This window comes from Parambassis ranga, chromosome 19, assembly GCF_900634625.1.
Source record: "Parambassis ranga chromosome 19, fParRan2.1, whole genome shotgun sequence".
NCBI lineage: Eukaryota > Metazoa > Chordata > Actinopteri > Ambassidae > Parambassis > Parambassis ranga.
Genome location: NC_041039.1, coordinates 3066910 through 3094547, shown reverse-complemented (window position 1 = coordinate 3094547; position 27638 = coordinate 3066910). Strand labels below are relative to the sequence as shown.

At 40.3% G+C, this 27638-nt stretch overlaps 1 protein-coding gene and 1 long non-coding RNA gene across 3 annotated transcripts; one reads left to right on the top strand and one right to left on the bottom strand.

Annotated features, from left to right (window-relative positions):
• Positions 1 to 1823: 1823 nt before the first annotated feature.
• On the top strand, positions 1824 to 21927 carry LOC114452030 (zinc finger protein 518A). Of its 2 annotated transcripts, none has more exons than XM_028431100.1 (4): positions 1824 to 1892; positions 3217 to 3310; positions 4967 to 5035; positions 17002 to 21927. In XM_028431100.1, exon 4 carries the CDS (start codon positions 17022 to 17024, stop codon positions 21018 to 21020), a length of 3999 nt encoding a protein of 1332 aa, XP_028286901.1. In that variant the 5' UTR covers positions 1824 to 1892; positions 3217 to 3310; positions 4967 to 5035; positions 17002 to 17021; the 3' UTR covers positions 21021 to 21927. The 2 variants fall into 2 exon arrangements, with proteins under 2 accessions (XP_028286901.1, XP_028286900.1); XM_028431099.1 differs by lacking the exon at positions 1824 to 1892 and adding an exon at positions 1936 to 2203.
• LOC114452032 (uncharacterized) lies at positions 8232 to 17384 on the bottom strand. Its single transcript, XR_003672227.1, has 3 exons — positions 17373 to 17384; positions 12239 to 12244; positions 8232 to 8328 (listed from the first exon to the last, which is right to left on the bottom strand). It is a non-coding gene; the product is annotated as an uncharacterized LOC114452032 (long non-coding RNA).
• Positions 21928 to 27638: the final 5711 nt, after the last annotated feature.

The window sequence follows — 27638 nt, the reverse complement described above, 5'->3', positions numbered from 1 at the left end:
ATCCGAGTCCTGATCGGGAGGTAACATCCGATTCCGATCGAGTCTGAAATCACGTAATCGGGCCCGATTTCCGATCACGTGATCGGATTGGGACATCCCTACTCAGAACACACACATACACGGTAACATTTTATTTTATTTTTCCTGCAAAAACAATGTACACAGTGTACATCCCATTCCCATCCCCAACAACACAAAGTTGCACATAGTACACTACATACAAAACGACAGAAAAATTTACTGTATACAGTACCAAAAAAACAAAAACAAAAAATACCATGCTGCATCCTCCCTTCTGTTGCGGTCTGGCCACAGCACCTCACCCACATCACAAGCAATGTTTTCCCTGGCCAAGCAGCTGGGGAAAATATCGCCTAGCATGGCGAATCCAGCCATGAAAAGCATCAGCTGCCATATCTCCACATGCATCCTCCATAGCTTGGAAAAGAGGTATACGCGTCTGTTGGTGTCACTGGGGGCAGCATTGCAGCCAGTGACACCAACAGACTGATCAGGAAGGCTGGCTCTGTCATTGGCTGCAGACAAGAGACCTTTGAAGCAGTGGTGGAGAGGAGGACACTAAACAAACTGCTATCCATCATGGATAACCCTGACCACCCTCTCCTCCCTGTAGTGGACAGACAATGCCTTTTCCAAAAGGCTCAGACAGCTTTGCTACACAGAGAACGCTACAGGAAATCTTTCCTGCCTCATGCTGTAAGACTGTACAACACCTCATCTCTGTGCCAGAGATAACATGGACTCACTGCTGTAAGGGACACGTTCTGCACAAGGTTTTGCACAAGGTTTAGGTTTTTCTTACTTAAAATTGCACACCGTTGTTCTTGTATATCATATCATATCATTTCATATCTTCATACCAAATTGCACAATCCGATTCTGACTTATATTTATACCTGCATTACAAATTGCAAATTTTTGCTGCTGCACCTGTGTTTATATTTATCTTGCTGTAAATAATACTGTTTAATTTTTACCGTTAGAGGTATATTTGTTATTTTTTGGTATGCTTGAGTGACTGTCTTTGGCTGCTGCAACAGTGAAATTTCCCAGCTTGGGATGAATAAAGTATTTCTATTCTATTCTATTCTATTCTGTTCTATTCTATAACTTGTAAATTTACTAACTGCATCTCTCACAGACCAGCCCACATTGTATACCATCTCTTCCCACGCCTTCTCCTCTGATATGTACCTTAAAGCCCCTCTCCCATATTTGCCTTAGGTATTGACAATTACCATACCTGCTATCTGCCATGTTTCTATAAAAACAGATGCATTACGCACATGTCCAGGCACCTTGAAATAGCAGGTCATCAGTAGCATATTATTCTTATATTTTATTGAACCCCTCTGTACAGGATGGTCACTTCTGTCATGCAGTTGACTGGCCATGTAAACTAGTTTACAGTGTTTAACCTTCTATCAGTTCTTGTTTTGGAAGTATTTGGCTTTATTGTTGCAGGTGCAACATTTACATGTAAAGGTCTAGACCCAGAATATGAGGGGACCCATTTTTTTAAATGTAGTTCCAAGAAACAAAAGCATTATGTTATATTCAAAACAATGCAGTATGCTACAATGTTACGTTAGGAGGAAGTGCCGGCTTTAGGTGTTCCTGTACTGAACTGCTGAGCAAGGATCTGTGAATATATTTTCCGTGAGCATTTAAGGCTGAGACAGATAGATAGGTAACGACATTAAACAAGAAAGAGCTTTCTTATTGGGCCAAAGCGTTTAATGTAAAATGGCACGTATTCGCTAGTGGCGTTCATTGCTTCTTCTTCTTCTTACACACACACACACACACACACACACACACACACAGAGGCAAGGAATGACGTAGGGCGGAAAAAGGAACTGCTTCGATTGGTAAATACATTATATGTTATGGCAGTAACACATATTATCGCTTAGTTGCTTTCACGGTGTTCTCAACGAATAAAATATTCTCTTGGGCACTACTTTGGTATTGACAAATATTGCATATTCATCCGCTTCTACATGGATGTCATGAGCATACAAGTGCCCGGATGAACTGTCATGGCCGCCGTCGCTGTGGTTCCACAGAGAGAAGAGGAGGAAGGGAAATGTTTCTGTTTTGTGCTTTTTTTTTACATTAACCTTCTTTTTGTGATGCCGGGCGTTGACGGGGTGCCGTCCGATCTTCCATCCAGTTCATAGTAAGAAATAACGGCTTTCCGTAACTTTCGATGTCTTTGCGTGGGTGGGGGCTTTATTTTGGTGTAAAATAACTGGTTGGTAAAGTCCGCAGACACTAACATTGTGGCGAAGTAGCTCCTATGTGTTTAACGAATCGATGCAAAAACGGGCACCGTGGAGTAAAATATTACTCCTTTGTTGATATATCAGCCCTTAAGTCTCCCAATGATGCAGCTTCCCTCGCGTTTCCATAACTTGAGCGACCATGGAAGTCAGTTGGAAAAAGTAAACACGAATTAGTTGATCGGTGGAATTGGAATTTATCTTCACGTGTTTGTCACGTTTTGTGCTCCTATGTGTATTAAGTTACATAGCTTATGTTTAATTGCAGTTATACAGCTATGCAACTTTCCTTCTCACATGAAAGCGTTATTCAGGCTGTATCCGTCCCATTAGATTACATGGGCCTAGAGTTGGTTACCTGGCTGCAGTGCAGGTGCTCACTGAAACCCTGACATTATTGTATGTATCGAGAAATATCACAAGTATTCTATGCCACAACAAGTAGGATTCTAAGGTTAGTGCAGTGGCTATAAATATGATATGGACATGATGGACTAAAAATGGGTGAAGACACTGTTAGCATAATGATTTAATGAAAGTAGTTAGTGAATATTTGTGATACAAATCATACCAGCCATTATTCTCTCCTCCAATGTGAGGTGCTTTTGGCCAGCTAGGACTTTTTTATTACAGTTTCTGCCACAGTTGCAGGATGTACTCTTTTTCGAACTGAGGAACTCTGTTGGATCTTTCTGTTATTTTTATCTAGGTGTGGATACTTTACAGCCAGGCAGAATTTTATGTGAACCAATGTAGCACACATGCAGCTGATTTAAAAAATGCAGGGAAAGTTTTAAAATGTTAAAAAAAACACCTCTCAAATGTAAAAATGACAAACAATATCTTTGCACAATGTTTTAAAACATGGGCTGTTTATAGAATCTTAATCTTGTCTTTCTGTTTCTTGCAGACACTCACGGTTGAGGTGGCACAATATCTACGGAGACGATGACCAATTTCCCCTTGGAGCGTTTATTTTTTGATTGAATCTGCCTTGTCATGAGGTGACGTATTAAAATTCAAAGTTGTGTGTCTCAACTATCCACAGCCTTATGTGTCAATCAGCCATGCATATTGGAAGAGTATACTGGCATATGCAACAAGGTTACTGCCCTGAATATGTGCATAAACAGGGATGGATTAAGTAATTTTTTTAAGTTCAATCTAAAACCTTAAAAATTGAAATTGTATCACAGCAGGACAGACACCATCCACATCATTAGGGACATTAAGATGTGCAACAACTTCAACTGTTCCTAAGTACCCCCATTTGAAAAGAATGAAAACATGGTGGACCTGACATATGTGGACTGATGATCACTTACTTTGTTTACAAATATGTTCTTCATTCGAAAGAATATCTGATCCTGAAGCGGAAGTATTGGCTCAGATTTTATTTTGTGTTTTTGAAAAACAAACACACAAGACACGACTACTGTTTTTTCCACATATGTGTCCTATTCAAAGTAAAAATATATAAAATGTATTTATACATTTTTTCTTTAAACTGGTAGCTGAGCTAAGTACTTGTTTACTTTTTAAGTTAGCATTCAGTTCTGCTTGGACATTTGTGAACCCTGTAGAAATTTTTATATTTCTGCCTAAATATGACTCTACACAACAACCCTTCACACAAGTCCTGGAATAGTGGAAAAAGAACCAGTTCAATCCATTTTCTGCACCCACTTTGTCCTGTACTTGTCCTGTACTTCTGTGTACTACAGGGTCAACTGGAGCATAGAGCCTATCCCATCTGTCAATGGGTGAGAAGCGGGCAGGTTGCCAGTCTGTCGCAGGGCTAACACAAAGAGACAGACCACCTCTTACATCTATGGCCAGTTTTGAGTCCCTTTTAGCTTAACATAGGTGTCTTTGGTATGTGGGAGAAAGCCTGAATACCTAGAGGAAACGCATGCAGATAGAGACTGCGCAAACTCCACACAGTAGGGCTCCAGCCAGATTCAAACCAGGAATCATCACGCTGTGAGGCAGCAGTGCTAACCACTGCACCAGAAACAGAAAAAACAAAAATATTTCACTTTCATTTACTCAAGAAAAGATCCAATATACACATATGAGGGGCAAAAGAATGTTTTATTTTCTTTTAGAAAAGTCTGTGAGATCAATAACAAATAAAGGTTTCTGTTAAAAACAACAACAGCTACAATCTGAGATGTTGACTTTACCTGCTTGTTTTAGGAGTTTCCACAACATTTTAGTTGTAAGGTCAGAACTTTGTAAGTGGATTTTAGTTAATAAAATCCAAACTCTATAGAATAGAATAGAATAGAGTCACATCTTCCAATCACCCCTGAACACATAAATTCTAATTTGGTCTGTAAAACTAATGAACTGTTGATTCTCTGGGTTCACATACCGTGAGTACTAGTGGATAATTTTTCTGGAAATGACAAAATGACATATTTTGGTTTCATGTGTCACTTTTTTGTGTTTTTACTGTCAGGACTTGTTGATGTATTGATGCAGAAGTTTAGAAAAGTCAAAAGTATTCAGACTTTTAACTGGCACCATATAACCCACACTCATCCTTTTCTAATATCTGATAATGTACAAAGAAGCCATTTACTAGAGTAGCAGGAGGGGTATTATAATACGCGCCTTGAAAAAGAATAATTGTAATTGTACTTTTTCTGTTACAGACACGGTCTACATCACAAACTCTTCCCTTGAGTGACAGCATGTGCTAAAGTGTTCCTACAAGAGTACAGGTAATAATACCCGCTTTCCTTCACCAATGAATCTGTAAGTTGAGTTTGCTATATGTTCAAAATCTGGCCTAGTAGGATCGTTTGAAGTTTTAATTAGTGGCATATCTGTACTTTCCATGTTTCATTACATGCACAGAGGCTGTTATAACGTTACAAAAATGAAGTCAACCTTTTCAGATGACATTTGAGGTAGATGTGGGCACCTACTAGGAATAAATTGGCAAATAAAATATTTAGGCAGAAGGTCATGTTTAAAACCTTAAACCAGTGTCTGATGTTAACAGTGACTTATCTTTGCTACCAAGTTGCTGGAAGATTTAATATCTGGCCAAAATGATGAAGAGCATTTTTGCCTGACAGCTACAGCTGTAGGTATTGTTAGAATTGGTACTTTAACAATGTTTTATTGGCTGGATGCACCGAATATTCAGTAACCAAATATATTCGGCCGAATATTGCAAAAAAAGCCACATTGTCCTTCGGTTTTGTGAGTTAAAAGCATGGGCGAATAGTGGTGTGAGACGCAATCACGCAGTGTACAGTGACGCTGTGACCTGGCGCCAGTTAACATGTCGGCAGTGTGGAGATATTTCAAAGTGCAGGAGAGCGATAACAGAATTGCAGTTTGCAATGAATGTTCAGCCAAATTATCTAGAGGGGGTTCCTCTGCGGGGAACTTTAGCACTACTACATTACACTTGTCACCCAAAAGCCAAAACACCCGAACAGCATGCTGAGTATGAGGTGACGCACCTTAGTCTTACTTCCTCGCTCTCTGCTGCAGTTATTCTGTTCCTCAAAGGTAATGACTGTTGTCATCGTTACATGTATTTTATACAGTATATTATATCACATAGGACTGCGGCATCATGCCGCTGTAGCAGCAGTTTTATCTGCCATCTAATTTATTATCGAGAACACATCAATCAAGTCAATTGCCTGTAGGTGTTAGTCTGAATGGTTGTTTGTATGTATGTTGTCCTGTGATGGACTGGTGACCTGTCCAGGGTGTACCCCAACTTTTACCTGTAGATAGCTTGGATAGGCTCCAGCCCCCCATGACCGTGCACTGCAGGACAAAGTGGGTTTAAATGATGATGGATGGAGATTTTATTTCCAGAAAACCAATGTGTAGGTTGTTTTGGAGTAGTAGCTGCATGCCTTAACATACTTTCCTGCAAGAGACATGTTGAACCACAACTGGGTAAAGCAGCATGTAGTGTTTTATAGCTTGCTAAAAATGTAGCTTGTCATGCCCCTGCATGATGGTCTGACCCCACCAGATGTCACCGTGGAACAGTGCAATTGGTAATTGCGTGTAGTAGAACTGCTGATGGCTTAAACCCAGAGACCGTAGAGACAGGGGTGACGTTAAATTGATGTTAGATTCAACTTAACAAAGAAAAGTTGGGAGGAAGCTGTAGACAGTATTATTTGGCTGATGATGAGTTGTTTGCTATATCTGCAATGGAGTTCAAGCATTTTGCATGATTATTTTTGCACTGAAATTAATTACACACTCAAGTCTGTCGGCTCTGACAGCGTTTTGAATCACAGGCATCTGCACAATATCACAGCTCTGGATTTCCGAAAAATATACCCTCATCTAGTGATATCAGCACAAAACCCGTTGAGGAATATTTAGACAATTGTTTTTGTCATGTTATAATATTTACAGACACTATCACTTCATTCTGTATGTGTCCTGCGCACAGAGCGACACTAAACACAGGAGATCAGCTTCGCTGAATGACATCCAGCGCGTCTGGCTGTGTCTGGGTATCTAAAGAATGCTGCTGCTGTTGCGAGCAGGTGTGCATACAGTTATAAAACTATTTATTAGACTAAAACATTGAAATACGTGAATGTTCATATGCTCAAAACGGACGGGGCAGCCTAACACAGACAAGGCAGCTTTTCGTTTCTAGGTGATATGCGATGTTTGTAGTTGAGCTGTCATAGATAGACACATAGATAGACACTTTATTGATCCGCGAGGGAAAATTCAGGTTGCAAGCTTTTTTCCGTTGTCTATTTCCATGAAACGCTGCCACACTGCAGATGTCTCTGACATGGTAGAGGAGGACTGACTCAAATGACATGGTCAAAACTAAATAAATATTCAGCAAACCACCGGGCCGGTACTCTGTCTGAGTCTGGCTAAACCAAAGTAGTGTGTTATGACCCGCTCATTCTGGTCACAACAATAGTCGAAGACACGCTATTAAATTGAATAAAGCAATTAACGATTTCTTTAATCAAAGCAAAATAAACAAAGAATGACACCACAATATGCCACAATATGAGCATGTGTCTCTAAAATGTGAGAATGTGAGTATGAAAAAATTATTGAATTTTACATTTGAAAATGTGTAGGAACCCTGTATACTACAAAATCAAGTATTTGCTGATACCAGTATCAATATCTGCACTTTTTCACTCTCTTAAGCATAAAGCTAAAAGTCTGAAACAAATCCCAGAAAGAAAGAAAGAAATGCACTACCCACTACATAAACACAAAGGTTAAGCAGCACTCCTTTGTATTGTGATTTTTTTTTTTTTACGGAATGTAGCAGCATACATAATGCAGCATAACACTACACTACTACTCTACACATACCTTTGATCATATTTGTTAAAAAACTCTTGAAAGGCCATCTCAATCGCCTGACTAGCAACTTGCTAGTGTGTTTTAGATCATTGTTCTGCTGCAGAACCTGTGCGCTTCAGCTTGGAATCATGAACAGATGACCTGACATTCTCCTTTTAGATGTTTTGTTAGACAGCAGAATTCATCGTTCCATTTACCACAACAAGTCTTCCAGGTCCTGAGACAGCAAAACAGACCCAGACCATCACACTACCACCACCATATTTTACTGTTGGTATTATGTTCCTTTTCTGAAATGCTGTGTCATTTTTACACCAGGTGTAATGGGACACGCACCTTGCAGAATGTTCAACCTCTCTCGTCAGTCTATAGAGTATTTTCCCAAAGGTTTTCCCCCACCTTAAGTAGGACCCGGCTCATAGGGGAGAACCTTCCTATGAACCGGCCAGGTAGAGGAGGAGAAGACGGGTAGACAGGACAGAGAGGATGAAAGAGAGAGAGAAACAAACAAACATGCACAAACATCATACAGTACAGAGAACAAACATGACAGGTCGTTGATGTTGTCAAGCTGAAATTATTGTGTTTATATTATTGTGGATTTGTATATCATCAATTAAAACTGGTGCAGGCAATAAGCATTGGAATGATCAGAGGCTGGACTGCAGGTCAGCATGCATGTCTGGAGGCAGAGAGAGAGAGATACAGACAAAAACTATGAGGAAGACAGCAAACACAGTTTATGACATGAATCACTAGTATGAACCAGACTGATAAGAATAGAGAGGTACGAGGGTGAGAGGGGATAGGGAACTGCTCAGTGGATCATGTTTGTGTCCCCTGACAGTGTAGGCCTATAGCAGCACAGCTATGCTAAAAGTTAAGAATTTATCGGCCCTATGATACCTGTTATACCTGTGGCTGAGGCACGTGTCAACAAGTGACTGTATCTATACCTATCAGCCCTACACACAATGTTTAAGGCTAACTGTATGCTTTACTAAACAGAAAGGTTTTAAGCCTGGTCTTAAAGGTGGAGGTGGTTTCTGTATCCCGAACCCAAGTTGGAAAGTGGTTCCATAGTAGCAGTGTCTGATAGCTAAAGACTCATCCTCCCATTCTACTTTTATGAGTTCTTGGAACACTACAAGTAAACCAGAAGCATCTTAAAGTGTATTCTTGAGACCACTGGGAGCAAGTGAAGAGTAGCTAGAACAGGAGAGATATGATCCCTTTGGCTGATTTCTGTCAGAACTCTAGCTGCTGTGTTCTGGATCAGCTGTAGGCTGTTAATGGAGTAATGTGGACACCCTGACAATAGTGAGTTGCAGTAGTCCAGTCTTAAAGTACAAATGCATGAACTAGTTTTTCAGCATCAGCGGTCTTAGAGACCTGTTTTATATGAGAGATAAACATGTCTTGATCAAAGATAACTCAGAGGTTCCTTACAGTTGTACTGGAGGCCAAAGAAATGCCATCCAGAGAGAAAATGTTATCAGATAGTCTAGTTCTGAGATGTTTGGGGCCAAAAACAATTACCTCAGTTTTGTCCGTGTTTAATGTGATAATAATGCTAATTCACACAGACCAGAGGTCTGCTATACAGTCAGCTACACTAATCTTCTATCTATGAGCATGCTATATGCCCTCTTCCCTGAACATTTAACCACGACTGTGCACACAATTTGCAATACAATTGCAACCTTTTGTGCGTGACATGCTCTGCAGTGAGCTCTTGGGATAATTTTGGTCGGCCAGCCACTCCTGGGAAGGTTCATTATGTTTTCACCATTATAATGTGGATAATGGCTCTTACTGTGGTGTGGGGTGGTGTGGTGCTGGTGATGTTGCTTCCGGTTGTAACATGATGGGATAGGACCATTGACAGTAAAAACTATGGACAGAGCCTCCGTGACGTCACCCGTTTGTTTCTGAAGAGCCGTTTTGAGTCTCAGTGGGAGGTTCCGGGACGTGATGACCGCCGCCATGTTGGCGGAATATGGACAAAGAGGGGGGGCATGAGCGGGGTTTAGGGGGGCGGGCGATCGTGGAAGCAGGAAACTCACGCTGTGATACGTCAACTGTCTGTCACTCAAGCGGCAACGCCCATAATTATGCGTAATTTTAAGTCCGAATACAATTGAAACGAGTGAGTTGTAAAAAAAATTCACCCCCCCTACAATTGACACTAGAAGAGAACCTATCATCTGAGACCACAGCGATTTTTTTGTACCAGGCCGTAAACATGTTCAGTGTCAAAACTTGTAATTCACGCTGCAACTGCTGTGGGCTGGCTCCAAAAGCGAGTAATTTCCCATAGACTCCCATGTAAAAATGGCCAACTTCACAGCAGAAAAGAACATGTTTTCAGCCTGTTACAAAAAACCACTCTGGTCTCAGATGATAGGTTCTCTTCTAGTGTCAATTGTACGGGGGGGTGAATTGTTTTACAACTCACTCATTTCAATTGTATTCGGACTTAAAATTATGCATAATTATGGGCGTTGCCGCTTGAGTGACAGACAGCATGATATCTTAAGTATTTGAAACGTGATATTGCATTTCTCCAGGAAACTCACCTGCTGATAAAAGATCAAGTTAGACTTAACACTTGATGGGTGGGCAATGTTTTTCATTCCAACCTTAATTCTAAAACCTGTGGAACAGCCATATTGTTTCATAAAAAAAAAATCTATTTTAGTGCAACCACTGTTAAGTCAGACCCACAAGGATGATTTGTGATGGTTTCAAGGCTCCTCTATCACAAGCCTGTAGTTCTGGTAAACGCCTATGCCCCAAGTTGGAATGACGATAAGTTTATGGGCAAAATTATGTCATTAATTCCTGATCTGAATTCACATCAATTGATCTTTGGTGGAGATCTAAACTGCGTAATTAATCCAACACTTGACCGTTCAAATTCTAATTCTAAATCCATAAATCTTTCCAAAAAACATACATTATTATCAGCTTTTATGGACCAGATAGGTAGTGTTGACCCCTGGCAGTTTTTATTTCCACAAAGTAAGTCCTTCTCATTTTTCTCTAACGTACGTCACTCATATAGTAGAATAGACTTTTTTTTTACCAGAACCTTCTCCCTTTTGTTAGGAAAATTGAATGTTCATCTATAACTCTTTTGTGGGAAACACTAAAAGTTATAATCAGAGGCGAGATTATATCGTACTCAGCTAAAATAAATAAAATTAAAAGAATTAAGGAAGAGGAGCTTATTAAAGCCATCTCTATGGTGGATGCTCAATATTCTGTTTCTCCCTCTCCTGAGCTCTACAAAGAAAGTTGGACCTCCAAACACAATATAATTTGCTATTAACTGAAAAAAACAGAACGTCTCTATTGAAATTAAAATTGCGATGATATCTCTATGAACATGGCGACAAAGCCAGACGTTTATTAGCCCACTAACTGAAATGCTGCTCAGCCTCTCAACAAATCCCACAAATACAGAAAGATGATGGTAATCTAACAATTTCTTCTGGGTCAATAAAGGTAACATTTGCTTCATTTTACTCAAAATGGGTTACTCCCTCTAACATTGACTGAAGCATCGATTACTCTCCTACCGAAGCCAGGCAAAGATAGCACAGAATGTGGCTCGTATCGTCCCATATCCCTCCTAAATTGTGATATGAAGTATCTCTTTATGCTGATGATTTATTAATGTATGTATCTGACACTTTTTCTTGTGCTACTCATATTATCCATGCGTTGAGGAGTTTTGGTGCTTTTTCTGGGTATAAATTGAACTTCAGTAAAAATGAATGTTATCCTGTTAATAATTTGGCGTTTCAAATACAATGGTATTGTTGGTGGTATGGTATTCTACCATTCATAATGTCTAAAAATGGCTTTAACTACATGGGCATTAATATCAAGGGACATGCAAAGTCTTTTTCATGAAAAAGAGAAAGTTAAACCTTAAAAAATGGAGTCCGCTTCATCTATCCATAGCAGGGAAAATAAATTGTATCAATATGACTGTTCTCCCCAAGTTTCTTTATCTGTTTCAATGTGTCCCATTGTATCTCTCTGAATCTTTTTTTAAACCTATTGATAAAGCTCTGATCTCTTTTATTTGGGGTGGGAAACAGCCTAGAACACAGTTAGAACTGTTACCAAGGCCTAAAAACCAAGGTGGCTTAGCTCTTCCAAACTTTTGCAATTACTATTGGGCCTCAAATGTTCAAAAAATCATGTACTGGCTTCATATCCCCGATGCAGACTGGTGTCAGCTTGAAGCTGCATCTTGCATCTCCACCACTCTTAGAGCTCTGGTCACCTCCAGCCTTCCCATCTCTCTCTTGCAGTATACCAACAATCCTATAGTCATTAACACTCTCAAAATATGGGCTCAACTTAGACAGAACCACGGGTTCAAAAAACTTCTCCATCTACACAGCAATCACCTCTTCCCCCTAGCAAAGTTAGACTCTGAATTTACGCTTTGGCAGAGACGAGGCATCCATAATTTTAAGGATATTTATATAACTTCTGTTTTTGCAAGCTTTGATGATTTATCACACAAGTTTGGCCTCCCTCCGTCCAGCTTGTTTCGGTATTTCCAAGTCCACCACTTCCTACAACATCATGATCCCAATTTTCCATATATAACACCACCCTCTGGTTTGGATGATCTTTTAAAATTCCCATTCAATTCTAAAAGACCTATCTCAAGAATTTATGAATGTATAACTTTTAAAAACATGACACTGGCTAAGATAAGGGCAGCCTGGGTGGATGAGTTGGGGGAAGACCTGCTCTACTGAGGGTAAATGACAGCACCTCTTGTGCCAAATTAAACGTTATACAACTCAAGATCCTACATCGCATCCACTACTGTAAGGCACGATTGGCTAAAATATATCCAAACACAGATGCAAGCTGCGACAGGTGTCAGACTATTTCTGCCGACCTAACACATATGTTTTGGTCATGTTCGGCACTGGCAACCTATTGGTCTACCATCTTTAAAACACTGTTAGAAGCATTGAATATTGATCTTCAACCCAACGCATTTATGACTATATTTGGTACCACAGAAAAGTTATAAAATTATAATTGCTTTTACGATGCTACTTGCACGTAGAAGAATCTTATTACATTGGAAATTGAAAAACCCACCCAGAGTAAATTTATGGTTTAGTGACCTGGCACAATTCATACAATTGGACAAAATAATTTCTTTTCTTTTTTTTTTCCAAAGGAGGGGGGGTGTTATAGTATGAATACAAGCATTGTGAACGTTCAATACCTGTCTCTATGTACTATGTCTTTTGATGCTCAATAAAAAATAAAACAAAAAAAAAAAAGAAAAAAAAGAAATGGCTTTGTAACCTTTTCCAGATAGATAGATCTCAATCACTTTGTTTCTGATTTGTTCTTGAATTTCCTTAGATCGCAGCATGATGTCTGGGTTTTGAGGATCTTTTGGTCTACTCCACTTTGTCAGGCAGCTCCCATTTAAGTGATTTAAACAGGTGTTGCAGTAATCAGGCCCATGTTTGGCTACAGATATTGAACTTGGCTTTCTAAAGATGTGATACACCCATTGACAGTAAAAACTATGGACAGAGCTTCCGTGACGTCACCCGTTTGTTTCTGAAGAGCTGTTTTGAGGCTCGGTGGGAGGTTCCGGGACGTGATGACCGCCGCCATGTTGACAGCGTCACGTCCGCCAAAACTCCAAATATGGACAAAGAGGGAGAGCACGAGCGGGGTTTAGGGGGGCGGGCGATCGTGGGAGCAGGAAACTCACGCTTTGATACGTCAACTGTCTGTCACTCAAGCGGCAACGCCCATAATTATGCGTAATTTTAAATCCGAATACAATTGAAACGAGTGGGTTGTAAAAAAATTCACCCCCCCTACAATTGACACTAGAAGAGAACCTATCATCTGAGACCAGAGTGGTTTTTTGTACCAGGCCGTAAACATGTTAATTTCTGCTGTGAAGTCGGCCATTTTAACATGGGAGTCTATGGGAAATTACTCGCTTTTGGAGCCAACCCCCAGCTGTTGCAGCGTGAATTACAAGTTTTGACACTTCCGCATGGGCTTCCACTTTGAGCCCCGAAGGTTGCCGCTTGGATACACCACAGTTCATTTATGTTTTAACAGGGGGACAATCACTTTTTTCCACATAGGGCCATAGGTTTGGGTTTTTTTACCCTTAATAATGCAGTTTTCAGATGAAGGTGTTTATGTTTAACATTTAAGTGTGACAAACATACAAAAAAAAAATAACTGTACACATGTGTTTTGAAGCAGTGGCTTGGAAGGGAGACCTGGGGCTGTATTCACAAAGATTCTCAGCGCTGAGTTTCCCTTAGTGGTGAAATTCTGAGAATTATGATGTTTTCTATTTCTAATTCTAATTTCCCTTTACAATTAAGATTAAATCAGAGTAAAGATAAGAGGCATCTTTTTAGGGTAAAAAAACTTAAGAGTGGACAGGAGGACTTTTAAGAGGCTCAAGAGTTCCTTAAACAGAGAACATGACGTGAGCGTCAGAGGGGGCGGTTTGCATTTAACTCTGTCAAGTGACGGGAATAATATAATGCAGTTCAGACAACTAGGTGACCAAGAAAAAGCTGCAAAGCTCATTTGCTCAAGGTGCTCATCATATAGACAAATATTATGTGGGCATGGATCTCCACAATTTTTACTGTAAGCCCTCAGCAAGTTCCAGCTAAGATTACCATTATCAGGACTCTATTTAATACCATCTTTGCTGACAGAAGTTACTACAAGGACTGTGTTTTGCTAGGCATTCCTGTGATACAGGCAGTTCTGCACATTTTCAGGAAATGGAGAAACTGTCACAGACCTCAGATCAGGGGATGGCTTGAAAAGGGGGCTCAAAGAAGCCATCAGGTGGCTCTGAGAAACTTGGTGTCTCAGAGCAAAAGAATGGACTATGTTCCTAAAAGTGTAAGAGTGATGCACAACTTTTTTGAAAAAGGCATCTGAGTGCCAGAATATTTCTGTGTAATTTCACAGAGGGTGTAATTTCACATGGCCATGCTAGTAGGGCTGGGTAATAAAAAAAAAAAAAAAAAAAAAAGACAAGATGCATATAACTGCTATAGAACTCATCAATCTATAGTTTGTCAAGCTAATGATAATGAGCATAGCACTGAAACCAGCATGTATTGCAGGCATGTCATTAACATCCTTATTTTGGTTAAGGCAATATTGTGCATGTGTTTACATGCACTGCAGCCACATAAATATTCCTGTTTACGTGTTAACCTGGATATTTGGACTAAACCAGCAACATACAGTGTTGCTTATCTTCTGGCAAATTTGATTTGATTTTTAACAATGTTGCTTTTACTGTGAGATACTAATCTTAAGTATTTACATACATACATACATACATACATACATACTGTTAGAATATTGATAATCATGTCCCAGCTACTTTAGCATCCATGTCAGGGGTCTCTATTTGAGGATGTACACGTGCATGCGAGATGTGCGCATGCAGAGATTTGCACGTCTTATCTCCCTCTCCTCTGTCGCTGCTTCAGTAGCACAGTGTGTGTGAGAATATTTCAGCATTGTCACCTGGATTCAATCAAGCAAACTTTTGGCCTCACAGTCAAAGAAGTCAAATTAATGTGATGCACAAGCAGTTATATTATCTAGCAGTTGTATGCAGCGTATAAACATTGACATGAAGGTTAAGACATTAGCGACCCAGCTGTTATAATGTAGTTTTTTAATACCAATATCTTTTTCATCTCCGTAATTATTGTTTTCTTGTTTGTTTCTTGGCATTTGTCTCTGTGGAGCTCTGAAGTAGTGATAAATATGACTGGATCTGGTTAAAATTACATTATTGCTGTGCATGTCGAATGCAGTAGTTGTTAGAATATATACCCAAATCATGCAGATCATATAGCAGGAGGACACAGATGTGGGGGACACAGTATAATTTGCCGTTGGATTCCTGTGTCCATATGGAGAAGGATTCATTTTGTAGTTTTTGCTGCTGTGCTCCTCTATAAAGGCATTCCAAGGACTCTGCTACTGTTTGTTGTGGTTAGATAACTTTAAAATGGGAACACATCCCTGTAAAATTACTGTTTGCAAAAATGTGATAAATTCTGGACAGCTGTTCTGCACATATAATCTATGTGCCACTGGGGTTGGGCAGTATTAAGGTATACCGGCGGGGCACATAGGTAGCGACGGTATGATTTTTTTAATACCGTCAATAAAAAAAATGCAATGTGCTTATATAGAAGATAAGGATTAAATATTAAACATATTTTATTTGATGCCTTGTGTGGTTGAATCTTCAGTTTTACTTCAGTAGTATCATATATTTTACTTTTGGAGACGTTTGATAAAGTTTATGAACATGACGTTACAGCGAGGAGAAGAGGGAGAAGAGAGAGAGAGAGAGAGAGAGAGAGAGAGAGAGCGCGAGCGAGCGAGCGAGCGAGCTGTAGTCGCACCTGTGACCTGGTCCCTTAGAAGAACACTGCTGCGCTTTAAAGGACGGGCTAGAGCTGAGATGGTGTTTAGTTTCTGAGCGGTGTAGGCAGAAGCCAACAGTTTGGTGCCGCCTAAGCCTATATTAATAATTTTAATTGTTTCCATTAGAAAAACTTGGCAGCGGAAATCGTGACTGGCAGGTTTTCAGTTTACCGGACAAGTGTTTTTATTACCATGCGTAACTTCTAACATAAATACTGCACAGGGCTCTTAACATGATAAAATTACAAAAACAAACAGAAACACACTGGCTCATGCCAGTGTTCTGTTCTGATGTAAACCCTCCAGTGGGTGCTGGGCCTCTTGGTTTTCACCCAGATGGCCATACCTGGTAACTCTTAAGTAAGGCACCTAGGAGGATATATGAAAAAATATACCTACTCTTATATCTACACCGAGTTCAAGACCTGATCACTGTTGTAGCATCAGCAGCTAACACAACTATACATCTAAGTACCGGCACCCCATGTCAATTTCAATCAAAATCAACATTTTATTGCTGCATGTGCATCAGGTCCTATTTTTAAAATCAGTTTTCTATCTGACCTACAGGGATGTACTCAAGAAAAACCTGTTAGCAAAATCTATCTTGATGTTTTTAATTAATCTAGTTTTAATCAAATTCTTTGTGAAACAGCACATTTTATATGGATGTCTTGCATGTCCGCACTATACTTGTCTCCTTAGGTTGTATCTCACAGTTAGAAGCCAGCATTCCGTACTATTGAATTTGGAAATGGTGTTTCTACTCTAGTCAATGCCATGTTTGAGTAAACATATTCATCTGCTTGTATTATTGAAACAATGCATTTGAAATCTTCTCTTACAGAAATCTGCAGGTTTGCAACTATGGAAGACTTCACAATACCGCATGCCGTAAACAGCAACATATCGGGCATGGAAGGAGAAAAAGAAAAGATGCAGGACTTTGTATGCAAACATCTCAGAGAAGTAACGGATGGGTCACTCTTCAATAATGCAGAAGAATCTTCCATTAAGGATCAAGGAAGTTCCACCAAGAATGACAAACAAACTATAAATAAAGCCCACTTTAAAATCCAACAGGGCGCTGTTTTCTCTGGAAAAATTCTGAGCTTTAGTTGTTCAGTGTGTAAAGACAATTTAACATTTAGCCCAAATGATCTGCTTAAACATTTTCGGGCAGTTCATAAAGGAACCCTTCCCACATACCCTTGTGACCTGTGCGAGTTTGTCACAAATGAGTTTCCTGATCTTCAGCGCCATCGGATTGAGCACAGGAATACTTTAGTTACATGTGAGCTCTGCAATGATGACGTTCAGTACTCTCTACTTTTGCTTACTAGACACTACATTATGTGTCATAGTGTAAATGGACAGTTTAGTTGTGACTGGTGTGAGTTTACAACTTTGGATGCTGGGACCTTTGTCCAGCACATTCATCACCATAATGAGAGTCACTGGAAATGTTCGAAATGCAGATATATTAGCTTGACTGAAGAGGATCACCATAAGCATATGAAAGCTCACTCGGGTACTTTCCCTTACACTTGTCAGACTTGTGGATACGGTGCAACAAAAAGAGAGTACCTTAAAAAACACACAGCTGCTGTTCACAAAGAGGAAGTTGAGAAAAGCAACGCCTGGAAATCCATTGAAGATGTTGGAAAACCTGCAAACCCACCTGGAAGCTTAAAGTTCTTGCTAAAAAAGAGTGGTGAATCACAGGAGGCTCAGAGGATATCAAAAGTGACCTGTCTCTCTGGGACTTTACAGAATCCGAATAGATTAAATGAACCAGAGATATCATTTGAGGAGTCCTACACCTTCATGGATGGGCCTACAAATAAGGATAACAGAAGTTGGGTTAAAGGTTCTCAGAACACTGGATCGTCAACACCAGTCATGTTACAGGAATGCGAGAACTCTTTAAGCTCTGATTCTGAAAGCCACATCAATGCAAATGGACTAACTGTTCTGATGGTTAAGAATAGAATTACTCTTCCTCCTAACTGTACAACTAAAGTGATGGGATTCAAAATGGTTGATGGAAAAAAACATTTAGTCCTTAAGGTAATACCCATCGGAAATTCATCATCTCCAAACCATTCCTTAGTTGACAGTAACTCCTGCTGTGTACCAAATCCTGTGTTTGCGAAAAGTAAAGTCTCTGTTGAGAATGGGCAGTGTCCTGATGGCAAGAGCTCAACATCTGTTTCACTGAGCCATGGCTCTTGCATACAGATGGGTAATGATGGAATGTCAGTAAAAGTAAAGATTGAGAAGGAGGAAACCTCTGTTTCCAACCTTGGATGCACTCAACAAGAAGATGTTGGGGGTCATACTAATCCTTCCTTAAATAGTTCTTATTGTGAGGATATATTGTATCCCATAACAAATAAGTTTGATCAGAAGGATGCAGAAAGTCAGCCAAATGAAACAAGCATAGAGAGAAGTAAATTGTCTAATAACTTGGTCTCTGCAACGTCTTACTCTGAAACAAATCATGGTGGATCTCAAATCAGTAATACTACAGCTATGTATGCTAATAAGGGCCTATGCTCCTTTACAAAAGTTGTACAAGAGACCCTAGTTTCCAAACAAATGAAGAAAAAAGTTGAGAATGCTGGACTTTCACAGAGGACTGATGGCAATGACACAATGAGTGATGGCAGTGACGAACTTATTGACAAGCACACGGAAAGTGAAGAGAACATTGCTTTTAATAGTGTGGAAAATTCTCAGACTTTTCAAGATAGCCGTGAACAGAATACAACTCAGATTAAACATACAAATGGCCAGCAAAATGTAAAGGATCTGGTGCTACCTTTGCAATTGTCTCCACCCACTACAGTTAACTGCAAAGAAAGTACCATGACCACACAAAACTGTACACAAAATTCACTGAGAGCTGGGAGGGAAGAAAGCAACCAAGAAGTATTCAGCTTTCATAATTATTTCAAGGAAGCATGTAGCACTTCACCCAACTGTACTCAGAACTTGGCCAATGATTTTAAACACTCAACAGACAAATCCTCACCATTTAGCTTGACTTTAGCAGCATCTTCAGAGCAGTTGACAGAAGTTGCAGATGGTGACTTTAGGGTCAATGAGTTCATACCTAGTGTTGACCAACCTTTGACTGAGGAAAATCCAGATTCACTGCTGCAAGATTTCAATATCATCAAAATTGAGGAGGATAGCATTCCTATATCCAAACAACAGTCAGAAATAACAAGGTGCTCAAATTCCTCAGGCAGTTTTGAGGAACATTTAGAGGGTATTCCTCCAAATCCTAGCAATGATTCTTTAAAACAAACTAAAACCACTCTGAGAATTATTCAGTTACCAGAGGGTAAACAGCCTTTGCTTTTGAAGACGTCTCCTGGTTTTAAGCTTATAACCAATTCTGTAAATCCTCAGATCAATGTATCTTACATGAAGCCAGGTTTAGAAAGAACAAGTAACGACAGTGGTGCAACTTTTACTCCAAATAGCAAGAGGATAGATGTACCAGCAAAGTCAGGAGCTCTCAAAAAGGGGACAACTCCTCTTTCTGCTGTTCAACCAGGTGTTAACACCACCTCAAGTCACTACCTTATCAACAGTCCAGGTTTTAACGGTCCTGTAATCCTTTCAAGCACACCAAATCGTACATTTACAGACAAGACGTCAAAGACACAGCCAACATGCTATTTTGTACAAAGGTCTCAGATCCCATTTGTTCAGAATCCCAGTACAGCTGCTCTTAGTCCAGCATTTACCCAGCTGAACTCACAGCCAGTTTTGGGCATGCCTGTGAGCTCTTCCAACAAACCGAGCACACTGCAATCTGGCTGCCAAACATTCCTGCTCCGATATATTTCTCCATCCAAATCAGGCCTGCTTCTTCACAACCCAGACACAAAGACTGGGTCTCAGTGCATCCAAACCACTGAAAGTTCCCGAAATAAAGTCATATTTAAAATTGTAACACCCACCGGGAGCTTTCTTACGAGTGGGAGTCCGACCTCAAGTAATCAACCTTTGCTTTTGACCACCAGACCTCAAACCCAGTGTTTCCTGGTGTCTTCAAACAAAACCAGTGCAACTTCTTCAAACAGAGTTAAGAAATTGATCACTGTACAAAATACTGCACAGACAGGTGTCAAGGAATCTTTTGTTTCATCCTCTCAAATGAATTTGAAGGTGCAACAGTGTGAGGCAGAGAAATCTATCCTAGCTCCAAGGCCAGTCCGTCCTCCAAGCCAAAGAAAAAGACGCAGGAAAGCATTATTTGATGAGCTTTCTCCAGCAGTGCAAAAGGCTAGAAGACTTTCAAATAAAGTACAAACCGAAAAAGACACAACTGTTTTATGGAAGCCTGTAGCCAAAGAAATGGAAAGGACCCTGAGACTTACCCCATTCAGTAATATTCAGCAAATCAAATGCCCTCGTAAATACCAGCCTGTAGTGGTGCTCAATCATCCGGATGCTGATATTCCTGAAGTGACCAATATCATGAAGGTGGTCAACAGGTACAAAGGTGCTGTTACTAAAGTTTCTCTGTCTCAAAAAACAATCCAAGCACTGTCAGAGCTAAGTGTTCTTTGGAAGAATTCCTTGACCAAAAGTGCATCATGTCATAGTGATCCTAGACCTCGGCCAGTTCAGAGTTCCGTCAGAGAGCGATTCCTCCTCAGGCTAAAACTAAGGCGAAAAAGCAAAAAAAAGTATCAGATAGTGGAAGCTATATCGGGTTGTCGACAAGAGCCAGTGGTGTTTCACTGCTGGTTTTGTGGCCGGCTCTTTAACAACCAAGAAGATTGGATTGGCCACGGCCAGAGGCATCTCATGGAAGCAACAAGAGACTGGAATAAACTGTTCTGAAGGTTTTCCATTGCTTTAGACTGACTCCTGTCAAGGTAGAATAGTTGACATTGTATATTTCACTCTACTTTTTTTAATTTCTTTTCAAATTAATACATATTCTCATGTGAACAGTACTTTGTCTATTAGTTTTTCAGGCAAATTATGTACTGTAATCTGTGAAAAGGGTACTGTAGGTTGTGGTAATATCACTGGCTGAAAGACATAATCTCACCAAATGTTGTATGCAAAGTTGGATTGAATTACTCAGGTAATTTCATATTATTCTGGTTTGTCCATTTTAACCATACATTTAAGGGACTTCTGTATTTTATCATCCTACACATGGGGACAGTAAGATGTATTTGTACAGCTGATTCTAAAACTTGTAGGCAAATTGAATTGCTATACAATGTTCTGGTCCAAATGATTCCTATTTGTATGATGTTTTAATTAAAGGTAAACTTTTACACTGTTTTTGTCTGCCAAGTGTTGTAAACAGAAAATGTCTTTATACTTCTGCAGAAAATTGTGTATTTTATTTAACAACAATGCTCTGTGGCCCATTTCACATTGATGCTTTGAATCAATTTAGGCTATATTTGATTTCAGAATTTATTGATACATTTTAAATGTACCTGTTTTCAAATTGTAATTTAGTGTTATTGGTGAATGACATAAAGATAAAATTGAAAATCTGAAACAAAAACATCAGTAAAGTGTTGAAATGCACAAACTAGGTAATGGGTCCATGGAAAACCCTGTATACCAATAGGATAATATTTGTTACTGCTACTTACAATACTTTTAATTTCTTTCTTTTTTTAGTCACAAAACAAATTTGGCCACTCAATACAACAGCATTAGCTCCACATGTTTCCCGAAACTCTCAAACGAAAGGAGCTGGTAATATAACAATATAGTGTCCTCACATAAAATTACGAATCTGTCATTATTTGAGATGATTGAGGCAAGGCATCTGGACTTGTAGAGTTTTCTTGTAAAGTTTTCACTGCTCATCCAAGTCCAGGCGCCTTGCTGTAGTCGTCTTAAAGAATATGACCTGGATGACTGAGAATCTTCATTAACAAAATTGTCATTACTTTTATTTACTTTATTTTTTTTTGACTGTTGACGTACTGTCAATGTAACATAACTGTGATGAATGTAACATGCAATCTGCAGATATGTCATATTGCAGTTGTGCTTAAGAGTCTTCTGTATTGCTGCATAAATATGATCCAAATCATTAGCAGATTTTTCACAGGACTTCTGAAAGTTAAGAGAACCTGATCAAGCAAATAGGTGAAATATTATACTTATAGTGGTTTATTTAAAGAAAAAAGATTGATGTATTACATATGAGTCGCTGTGATACAATTATTTTTTGCAAACTTTGCTATTTCAGTATTCTTGCACAGTTTTTATCTGGTGTACTAAAGAACATTTAGAAGCATTTCATACGTTTCAAAGATTTTTATTAGCCAATACATTCGATTTTTTTCAAAAAGTTATATTTATATTTAGTAATATTTGTGAGTGCAGACCCTTTTTCAAAACTTGTGCAATGTTTCTGGCATATCAATTTTTGATGTTTTTTGAAAATTTACCACAGGATGGATTGACCATAGGTTTTCCATGTGATAATGTCTGAGACACTTTTTCACTTATCCCTTGTAGGTAGATAGATAATTTGTTGATCCCCGAAGGGAACAAGTTTTTGCATCACCGTGCATGCAGATGCAACCAATTCAATTCAATTTTATTTTATTAGTGTAGCGCATCTCACAATCAGAATTGTCTCAAAGCGCTTCACAGAGACGCGGAGGCTGAACCCCCTTAAGAGCAACAGGGGCAAGAAAAACTCCCTTTTAACAGGAAGAAACCTTGAACAGGATCCGGCTCACAAGGAGAACCTTCCTGCTGACAGTCGGCCGGGTAGCGGAGGAGAAAAAGAGGTAGACAGGACAGAGGGAATGAAGGAGGGAGAGGAACAAACATGCACAAACATCATACATTACAGAGAACAAATATCATGGTTGTGACTATTATTATATATTATTATAGTGGATATTGTCAGTTAATAATAGTAATAGAGTAATAGAGACTAGAGACTGGTGTAGTTAATAAGCACTGATATATTCAGGGACCGGACTGCAGGTCTGGAGGCAGAGAGACCTGCAAAAAGTGAGAGAGTCACAAAACTACGAGGAAAACAGCAAACAGTTTATGACATGAATAACTAGTATGAACCAGACTAATGAGAATAGAGGAGAGGTCAGAGGGTTAGAGGGGGATTTGAGGGGACAGGGAACTGCTCAGTGGATCATGTTTGTGTCCCCTTGACAGCGTAGGCCTAAAAAGTGAAGAATTTATTGGCCCTATGATACCTGTCATACCTGAGGCCATGTCAAGTGACAAGTGACTGTATGTATACCTATACGCCCTACACACTATGTTTAAGGCTAAGGCTAACTGTATGCTTTACTAAACAGAAAGGTTTGAAGTCTTGTCCTAATAGTGGAGGCGGTGTAGGTAAGGAAATGTATTCTTGAGCCCACTGGGAGCCAGTGAAGAAAAGCTACAGCAGTAGAGATATGATCCCTTTGGCTGATTCAGTCAGAACTCTTGCTGCTGCATTCTGGATCAGCTGCAGGCTGTTAATGGAGTAATGTGGACACCCTGACAATAGTGAGTTGCAGTAGTCCAGTCTAGAAGTAACAAAAGCATGGATGAGATTTTCAGCATCACTCTGAGAGAGGATGCTCCTGATCTTAGCAATATTACAGAGGTGAAAGAAGGTGGTCTTCAGCTGGATCCATACTCCGCGAGACAAAGACATTTTCCCCCCCTGTCAAACTTCAGTTACCTTACACCATGGGAATCCACCCTGGTACATTTTTATTTGATGGGATGAATGTCGTCTCTCCTAATAAGACCAGGTTTCCCCCAGAAAGTTTGCTAGTTATCTATAAAGGCCACATTGTTTTCTGACACCACCGTGACAGCCAGCAATGGAGCAAGGACATGCGGCTAAACATGCTGCCATTGTTGCTCTACACAGTGGTGACACAATTCCTTAGCTGAATCCTCACAAGGATACTGTCCTGAAAGATAATCAACCCTGTATCTGTCAAACTTCAGTTACCTTACACCATGGGAATCCACCCTGTGTTCCACGTGTCTCAGCTCAAGCCCCACATCTCCAGCCCTCTTCAGGCTCCTGCCACACCTCCTCCACCTCCAAGATTGGTTGACGGTCAGCCAGCCTACACCGTCCGGCGCGTACTGTATGTGACACGACGGGGCAGAGGTCTCCAGTACCTGGTGGACTGGCAGGGCTATGGCCCTGAGGAGAGGTCGTGGTTCCCCCCCTCCCTCGTCCGCGACTTCCATCGCCGCCACCCGGACAAGCCCGGAAGTGCACCTGGAGGCGCACGTTGAGGGGGGGGGGGGGGGGTTACTGTAAGGGTTTCAGGTTTGAGCCAGGGCTTTTGTGTTGAATTCGGTTTGTGTTATTTTTGTGCTTGTGTTACTTCCTGTTTTATTTTGGTATTTCCTGTTAAGTTCTGCATCACTGACTCTCCTCTCGTTTCAGGTGTCTTGACTTCCCCCTCCTTGTGTTCTCCCTCCTCCTCCCGGTGATTACCTGATCCTCCCTCATGTGTCACACCTGTGTCTAGTTGTCTACCCTGCTCCCTGTGTATATAGTCTACGTCCTCCCTGCACTCGGTGCCAGTTTGTCTCGTCTCCTTGGGTAATGTGGGTGCACATTACCAGCCTTGACCTCGCGATCCTCTAGTTACCTTGCCTTGCCTTGCTGTGTTTTTTGGACTCCTCGCCTTGAGATCTTGTTTTGCCGTTTTTGTGTTTCCATGTAAGTGCGATTTTTTGTGTTTGATCATTAGACTTGTTGCCCTCCTGGCTTTTTTAATAAAGACTCTGCTTAAGAGTACTGCACCGCATACTGCACCTGTGTCCTTTTTCACGCTGAGTCCTGACAGTGTGACTATTATTAAGAATGTCATTGCACTCGATCAGACTGGGCAGGGGAATGTGGACTGTTCCATCTAGAGACTCTACAACATAACCAGTGGCTCTCCTGCCTATTGTCTCTTTGAGGCCTGCACATGTTCTCAGTGAATAGGGAGAGCTGGGGCCGTTTTCATTAAACATCTCAAAAAACTCTGAGCGGACAAGAGAATGGTTGCTCTGCTCATCATGAATTGCGTACAGCCTGATGGCTTGGTTTGGGTGGCTTGCCGGGTATACCTTAACATGGCAGATTTTAGAACATGACCCTGAAATCACTTCAAAATGCACTCAAGTCTCTGGTGAGAACCTCACTGGTATGAGGTTCTCACCAGAGACTTGAGTGCATTTTGAAGTGATTTCACTTTGTGGTGTAGTACCCTGCTCCCTGCCATGCTCAGGGTCAGTTTCTTTGCTCCAACTGGCCTGGGTGAAGAGCTGTGTTGTGATCACTGTTACATTCAGAACATTGCACTTTAACCTTACAATGCTTAGCAAAATGTGTTGAAAAAATATTGTTCTCTTTCAGAAATGTTCTGCGTTCTCCGATGGGCTTCTCACAAAAGGCTCTGCACTGGACACAGTTTATCGCAGTCATCTATTCTTTTTGAGTTTCCATATGACTATAAACAGAACAGTAGCAGATGTCCAGGGCTACAATCAACCTTTCTTTTCTTTCATTAGGAAAAATGCTGCCTTCCAGCTAAAATATGGTAGAACAATTAATCCTAAATTATACTATCTAATTCAGAAAGAAAATGTCAGGGCATTTGCCTGTGAGCTTAATCTTGAGATTAAGCACATAGATTCTATAAAAGAATGGTTAGAGAAGGCTAAAGGTAATGTTTTGGAAAGGCAAAGTTGTGCCTTCCAATTGAAATGTTGTTGAAAAACATGAACAAGCAATTCAAATGAGAATTAAAGCTGAATTAGAGCAACAGTGACAAAACCTAGACAGAGGATAAAAGAGAGATTTAATCTAATTTTTTTCACCACAGTATTCCTTAAATTTGTGAACATTTTATTTTTATTTATTTAATTTTATTTCTGCATTAATATGACCCAGAACATCAGCTGAGTTTCACACACATGCTGGTAGTGGAAAAAGAGAAACAGAAGCAACAAATAAAGGGGTGATATTTTACCTTGTCATATATTTATTTAGGAAAATGATCCAATATTTCATACTGTATGTGTGGGTGGCAAAGTATGTGACTCTCAAGGATTTAGCAGTTTATTTGAAGATTAAATGTGTTCAGATGTGTTTCATAATTGAAAAAATCACAGTGCCCTGTTGTAGTTGAACAGTGATCTATCAGAGTCTGATCTCACATATGTTTGTAGAAGTGTGTAATGGCATAATGAAAGGACAGAGGATGGATGAATGTGCAGTGATGTCACACACCAAGTTTTTTTTCTTCCAAAATGTTCATAAAACCAACATGCTCTAGCTCTAAAATGAAACAACATTGAGGGCTATATCTGCTGACCCATTTAAACTTTGAATCATGTCTGTAGGTGAAAATATGGCAGAGCTAGATGGCAACAAAAAGAACAAATTTTGTGGTTTTTGCATTTTTTTCTCTCTCTCTCTTTTCTATTCACCATCTACAGTATGTGCTTCGACCATCATTTCACAATCAGTGATTTTTCATATTGTCTAGGTGCCTTTCAAGCCATATTCAAAATAAAACTTTTTTGCATCAGTTTTTTATTCTGAGCTGTTCATTGATGCCGAGGTGACCAAGGTGCAGGTCCAAAAAAGATCTGCAACAATGGAATTTTCTCCAGACTCCAGTACTGCAGAATGCAGCTAGCAGACTTCTGGCTTTCTGGCTGTCAACCTACCGCCTGACAACCCAGGCTCGAAGCCAGGAGGCAGAGTCGCTGTCTTACACACTTCTCTGCTGCTTCTGAAGGACTGCTGCCCTCCACTAAATACAATACATAATTAAAGCTGCAAGCAGCGATGATCGGGCCCTCGCACTCCGCGCGACCGCCCCCTCCCCGTCACGCTGTCCCTTCCCTGCCCCGCTCCCCCTATGAGCTGCGGTGATTTTGCCAGCGGTGGGAAAAACAGAAGCAGAGATGTGTCAGTGCAACAAATCTGTCAATATATGTAAAAAAATGTTAGTGTGCAGTAACCTCCTCTTTACAGTAGGTGGCACTGTCCACAGATGTCCACACATGGTCGGGGTTGGGTCTGTATCACATGTAAAAAATTTGAGGATTTTAGGAGCATCCGTGGTGGAGTTATACCATCTGCAGTACCCTATGTGTCCACTGGGTGGAGCCAGACACCATGAGAATAGTGGAGACCTGTCTGTGCATCAAACCTCAAAAAAATTTGATTCATACATGAAAATTGTCTAGAAGGAGTTACTTCCGGTTTCCTGTAGGTGGCGCTGTGCAGGTGACTAATGAGCATGCAGACGTGTTGGGGGATGGGCCGTTATGACATGAAAAAAATTTGAGGACATTAGGACGAAGCACGGCGAAGTTATAAGCAATTGATGTTTCATGGCGAAGGTTCAACAGTCGCAACCGCCACGGGCAGCCTGATACCGGAAACCAAACAGGTGTCTCTGTAGGGCTTCAAATCTGTGA

Bases quoted from the DNA above. Each gene is read 5' to 3' on its own strand.
- LOC114452030 (XM_028431100.1), top strand. From the start codon at position 17,022: ATGGAAGACTTCACAATACCGCATGCCGTAAACAGCAACATATCGGGC.